The sequence below is a fragment of the Oryctolagus cuniculus genome, chromosome 13 (genome assembly GCF_964237555.1).
Source record: "Oryctolagus cuniculus chromosome 13, mOryCun1.1, whole genome shotgun sequence".
In the NCBI taxonomy this organism is placed as follows: domain Eukaryota; kingdom Metazoa; phylum Chordata; class Mammalia; order Lagomorpha; family Leporidae; genus Oryctolagus; species Oryctolagus cuniculus.
Window position 1 is genome coordinate 109276091 of NC_091444.1, and position 6524 is coordinate 109282614.

Sequence of the window (6524 nt, forward strand, 5' to 3'; positions counted from 1 at the left end):
AAAGTACGGGAAGGCAGAAGGCAATGGATCCACTGCAGACCTGAGCCATCCCTTTGCTGTCACCTACCAGGTGTGCAGAGCAAGGAGCTGCAGCCAGGAACCAGGAGCTCCATCCGGGTCCCTCAGATGGGCCCAGCAGGTACACAAGACCCTGAGTGGTCCCCACGAGCTCCATCTGGGTCCACGACCCTGAGTGGTCCCCTGGAGCTCCTTCCTGGTCTCCCCTGTGGGTGCAGCCACTGCACAGGCCCTGAGCCATTCCCTGGAGCTCCATCCGGGTCTCCAATGTGGGTGCACCAGGTGCACCAGGCCCTGAGAATCCCCAGGAATTCCACCCGGGCCCTCCAAGTGAGTGCAGCAGGTGCACAGGGACCTGAACCATCCCCAGGAGCTGCATCCGGGTCTCTCCCCGGGGGGGGTGGGGGTGGGGGTGGGGGGGGTGGGTGTGTGTGTGTGTAGTGAGTGCACAAGGCCCTGAGCCATTCCCAGGAGCTCCATTGTGGTTTCCCAGGTGCGCACAATCAGGGAGCTGCAGCCAGGAGCCAGCAGCTGCATCTGAGTCTCCCCCAGGGGCGCAAAAGATGCAAAAGGCCCTGACTGATTCCTAGGAGCTCCACGCACAAATCCACACCATTCAGGTTAATTCTCTCGCTTGTTTGCTCCTGCTCTCGTTCTCTCTGGCTCCCAGCAGCAGCCCCAAGCCAGATTTTGCTGGGAGCAGCAGCAGCAGAAGCAGGACCAGCAACTCTGCAAATGGGCCCTCCAGAGGGCATGCAGGTAGAATGGCAACTCTGGTTCCTGGCCCCTCCGTGGCTGTCAGGGTTCATTCCTGGAGGAGGGGGGTGTGGTCTCTGGTTCTGTCCATCAACAGAACCCTCTAGGGGGGTTTCTGAAAGTCGGGGGCCCCTCTAGGTGGGGATCTTGTTACTGTCAGGGGTCCATCCACGGGGGTCTCTGGTTCTTGCTTTTGTCTGCAGCTCTTGGAGAGCTGCTGGCCAAATATTAATTTTTAAAGTAGTTTAAAATAAATATATATTATGTATATATTTTTTAATTCTGAAAAGGATGACAAATCTTCACAACACCAATCTTACTGGGCCAGGTGTTGGCAGGGTACGGAGTCCCAGGTGATGAGTAGGGAGAGGGACTCCAGGTGATGGGTAAGCAAATGAACATAAATTATAAAATAAAATATAGAATAAAAAAATAAAATATAAAATAAAACACAGCCGTGCCTTGGTGGTGTTCCAAATGACAAACCTCACCCAGATGTCCCACGTATGTCACCTGCTCGCCGACCACTTCCCTGCCAATCAACCCCCACTTCAGCTGCAGAATCTCTGCCCCCTACGTGCTAATCACCTAACTTCCACTGCGCCCAAGACCCGCCCACTTCCCTGATAATCACACAACTTCCCGTGAGCACAAGCACAGTCCCCTCCTTGCCAATCACCCCAACTTCTGGTGCACAGAAGCCACACTCCCTCCCCATGCCCGTGCACAGGACCGCAGGACCGCAACACCTCTTGCTTTTGTTATCATTATTATTATTTAAAATCTATGTACAATATTGCACTGGCCTCTGACTGGCACCTGCCAATCACGCGCGCCAACTCCCAGCTCTCTCTGTGGCCGGGCTGGAGACTCGGCGTGCACTTGCTCCCCCTGCTACATCCGGGACCCCGCAGCGACCCGAAAGTGCCCAGGTCAGCCATCTGGAACCGCGCCACAACCAGCGCCAGCCATGCACCCTGGCTGTCCTGAGGCCATCGCTAGTCTCAGCATCTCATGGTTTGCCGAGGGCCTTCAGGGGGTGCCCACCGGCCGGGACCTCGTTCTCGGATCGGAGCTGCAACCTCGGGTTCCGGCGCGGCAGCCAGGGCGCAGGATTTGGCACTGGCACCTACGCCCGGGTCCAGGTTGAGCATGAACGGATTTCGCCACCGAGATCCCCCCCACCCCCAGGCCTCCCTCTCTCCACACAGAGACACCTGAGGTTCCCTCCCCGGGCCCCATCGACCCCCGCAGGCAGGGTTCAGAGATCAGAGCCCCAGGGCCTCGGCGTGTTTGCGGGCTTTGAGCCGCAGATCGGCGATGCTGGAGCTCCTGCTGCTGCTGCTGCTGCTGCCCCGGGCGACCTCGGCCAGCGATGCGGCCACGGGGAGGCCGAACGCAGGCGGCGGCGGAGGGGGCGGGAGCACGAGGTAGGGCAGCAGGTGCGGGTGCAGGTGCGCCCGTCCCACACCGTCCAGCTGGAGCTGAGCCTGCACCTGCGAGAGAGAGATGAGCTCGGGGAGGGGTCCTAGGCTCCCAGACCCCAGCCAGACGGGGAAACCCAGGCCCAGGGTCCCAAACCTCAGCCAGATGGGGAGACCCAGATCCAGTCCCCCACCCCACCCCCGACACCTCACCTGCTGGAATGGCATCCGCAGGGCGCCCATGTTCACATAGGGAGCCACACGGCACGCCTCCAGGTGATTGGCTGGCCCCAGAAGCACCCCTGCCCAGGGCAGACGAAAACAAGAGAAAAGTCCCAGGCCCCGCCCCCAGACCTGTCAATCACTCACTGGCCCTTGCACCTGCTCAGCCGCCTTGGTTTACCCAACCCCCACCCCCCTACCTCTCCTACCCACCCCCACCCACCGTCCCCAGACCTGTCAGGCTCTCACCCTTGTGCATCTGGTTCTCCTGCTTCCTGCACTTGGCTCTGCGATTCTGGAACCAGACCTGGGGGCGAAAAACATAAAATAAAAATTACCGGGACAGGCGAAGGAGCCAGGGAGGGACTGACAGGTCTGGAGGTGGGGTCATGACCACCCAGTTTGTTCCGGCCCTGCCTCCATCACCCAGGCAGATTGTGGAACATTCTGGAATGTTCTAGAATGTTGCAAGCTTTTTTTTTTTTTTTTAAATTCTATGAGTTAGTTTAATTCGATGAGTTAATTTTTCCTTTAAAAAACAATAAAAAGTATTAAAAATAAATAGGAATCAATAGCTATGCCAATTCAGAACCCCTGCATCTTGGCCATAATTTTTTTAAAATAAACAAGTAGAATAAAAAATGTGAATAAAAATAATTTTTAAATATATTAAAATAAATTAGAGGGGCCGGCACTGTGGTACAGTGAGTTAATGCCCTGGCCTGAAGCACCGGCATCCATTAGGGGTGCCGGTTCGAGTCCTGGCTGCTCCACTTCTGATCCAGCTCTCTCTGCTATGGCCTGGGAGGGCAACGGAAGATGGCCCAAATCCTTGGGCCCCTGTGCTCACAGGGGAGACCTAGAAGATGCCCCTGGCTTCTGGCTTTGGATCAGTGCAGCTCCAGTCCTTGCGGCCAATTGGGAAGTGAACCATCAGATGGAAGACATCTTTCTCTTTCTGCCTCTCCTCTCTCTGTGTAACTCTGACTTTCAAATAAATAAATCTTTTTAAAAAATTAGAAATAATAAATATGCCCATGCCTACCCTGCCTCTTGGCCATTATTTAAAATAAATAAATAAGTAAAATTTAAAAAATTTTTAAAAAAAAATCAGCATGCACAAGAGAGAGGAGAGGGGGGCCAGTGCTGTGGCGCAGTGGGTTAATGTGCTGGCCTGAAGCGTTGGCATCCCATATGGGTGCCAGTTTGAGACCCAGCTGCTCCACTCTGATCCAGCTCTCTGCTATGGCCTGGGAATGCAGAAGAAGATGGCCCAAGTCGTAGAAGATAACCCAAGTCCTTGGGCCCCTGCACCCATGTGGGAGACCCGGAAGAAGCTCCTGGCTCCTGGCTTTGGATCAGCACATCTTCGGCAGTTGCAGCCAACTGGGGAGTGAACCATCGAAAGGAAGACTCTCTCTCTGTAACTCTTTCAAATAAATAAAATCTTTAAAAGAAAAAAAAAAAGAGGAGAAAGGCTGCTGGCAAATTCCCCTACCCACACCACAGAGGAAAAAAAAAAAAGGTAAATATTTTTTAAAAAATCAGGTCCCTCCCAAAAAAGCTGAAAATAAACTTAAATAAAAATAAATATAAATAATAATTATGCACGAGCTAGGCTCCCCAGACATTAGCAGGGATCTGTCTACACCGCAGGAAGCCACTTACTGCCTTATGAATATCAGTTTCTTGTTCAATTTTATGAGCTCATAGCTTTGCATTGGGAGCCCTCTGGCAGCTGTGGGGCTACTCCGCCAAAATTAAGATAAAATAAAATAAAATCGTTGCAAAGATTTTAGTGATAGTTGAGCTGGATACGAGGTTGCAAAATTTGACAGCATGAATGAATGAGTGCACCTGCCCTGAATGAATGAATGACACCTGTCTCACTTGAGCACACCTGTGTCTCACCTTTCACTCACATGTCACTCACCCTCCAGCTGTGTCACTCACCTGGACATGGGCCTCCGAGAGCCCCAGGCTCTGGCTCAGCTCCTAGCAAATGAACGCGTCCCTGTAGTGCACCTGTCACCTGTCACCTGTCACCCATCAGCTATCACTAACCTGGAAGTGGGCTTCAGGGAACTCCTGGAGCATGAATGCGTCTGGGTAGTCCACCTGTCACCGGTCATTCACTCGTCAGCTGTCACTCACCTGGACCCGGGCCTCCGAGAGCCCCAGGCGTTGGCTCAGCTCCTCGCGCATGAACGCATCCGGGTAGTGCGTCTCCTCAAACAGCCGCTCCAGCGCCCGCAGCTGCTCCGCGGAGAAGTTCGTGCGGCTCCGACGCTGCCTCAGCCGGGCCCCACCCCCGCCGCCTTCCTCCTCCTCCTCTTCCTCTTGCTCCTCCTCCTCGGCTTTCGGCGGGCGGGGCCCAGAGGCGCCTGCGCGGGGCCAGGAGGGGTGGGGAAGAGAGAGACGCGCAGGGTCGCCCAGGAGCCCAGGGTACATGCTCAATGATCATCTCTGTTATTAAATATTGGTTAATTACTAATTATCAGTCACGAATGATCTTGATTAATCTACCACTGGTAATTATTGATTGATTAATAATAATAGATCATTAATGATTTGAGTGCATAGCTGTTAATAATTGATTTAATAGTTATTATTAGCTACTAATGATTATGATTATTTTTTGGATCCACCACTGCTGGCGACAACTGCACGCGCCGGAGCCTTCCAAATGCTTCCTTATTATTATTAATTATTAATACTTATTAACAGCTATTAATGGTTATTATTTTTCACATCCACCACTGCCAGAAACAAGCACAGTGTGTGATACCCGCAAACGCTGGGCCCTCCGACTGCTCTTTTATAATGAATTATTAGTTATGATTAATTATTATTGTTATTATATTTGCTCCACCACTGCTGGCTACTACCACGCACTTGTGCCCGCTGGGTGCGTGAGAGATCTGCACGTGCTGGACCCTACTAATACTGCTTTATTATTAATAATACTTATTACTTATAAGTATTAATTATAACTTATTAATTATATGAATTATTAATTATTAATGTTATGAATTATTTTCGGATCCACCAGTGCTGGCTAGGGCCACAACATATCAGATATGCACGTGCTGAGCCCTCAAAAGGCTGCTTTCTTATGATTAGTAATTATTATTAGTAGTAGTAGTAGTACTACACCACTGCCCACTATAACAGTGCCCGCTGGCTTGATCCGCTATGCTTACATGGGTTGGGCCCTCAGAATGCTACTTCATAATTATTAATAATTTCAATTATTTTTATTAATTGTTATTTATGTTCCACTACTCTTGTCTGCCACAACAGATGTGTCTGCTGGGTATGTGAGAGACCCATACAAGCTGGTACCTCAGAATGCTGCTGCTTTATTATTAATATTATTAATCATCATTATTATTTAGTATTATTAATTGGGATTAATATTTCTTATCGCCCACTGCCGGCCACAATGCTCCTCACTCATGCTGCTTTATTAATAACAATATAATATTATTATTTCTGCTCCACTACTGCTGGCTACAATAACGCATGAGTTGTATTGGGCTCTCCAAATTCTCCTTCATTAATATTATTATTAATATTAACTAATATTATTAATGATTATTATTGCCATTATTATTTTGGCTCCACCACTGTTGTCTGCAACAACGGATGAGTGTCTGCTGGGTGTGTGCGATACCTGCACGTGATGCGCCCCTGAATACCGTTTTATTAATTATTATTAATTATTATCTATTATTATTTCTGCTCCACTACTGCTGGCTACAGCAACGCATGAGTGCCCATTGGCTTTGTAGGTGACCCGTACGCGCTGGGCCATCCAAAACGAGCATTATTAATTATCAATTATTATTAACAATAATTATTATTCACTGATTACTATTAATTATTATTTTCTGATCCACCGCTGCTGGCTACAACTACAGCGTGCAAGACCCACATGCTCTGGTCTCTCCAGAGGCTGCCTTGTTAGTAATGATAATATTAATTTTTTTAAAGATATATTTTATTTATTTGAAAGAGTTACAGAGAGAGAGGTGTCTTCCAACTGTTGGTTCACTTCCTAATTGACCGCAACGGCCAGAGCTGAACTGATCCAAAGCCAGG

At 49.9% G+C, this 6524-nt stretch overlaps 1 protein-coding gene across 1 annotated transcript; it reads right to left on the reverse strand.

Annotated features, from left to right (window-relative positions):
- Window positions 1-1513: 1513 nt before the first annotated feature.
- On the reverse strand, window positions 1514-5329 carry LOC100345798 (short stature homeobox protein). Its single transcript, XM_051833451.2, has 4 exons — window positions 4575-5329; window positions 2670-2727; window positions 2412-2500; window positions 1514-2270 (listed from the first exon to the last, which is right to left on the reverse strand). Exons 1-4 carry the CDS (start codon window positions 4869-4871, stop codon window positions 2043-2045), a joined length of 672 nt encoding a protein of 223 aa, XP_051689411.2. The 5' UTR covers window positions 4872-5329; the 3' UTR covers window positions 1514-2042.
- Between the last annotated feature and the right edge of the window lie 1195 nt (window positions 5330-6524).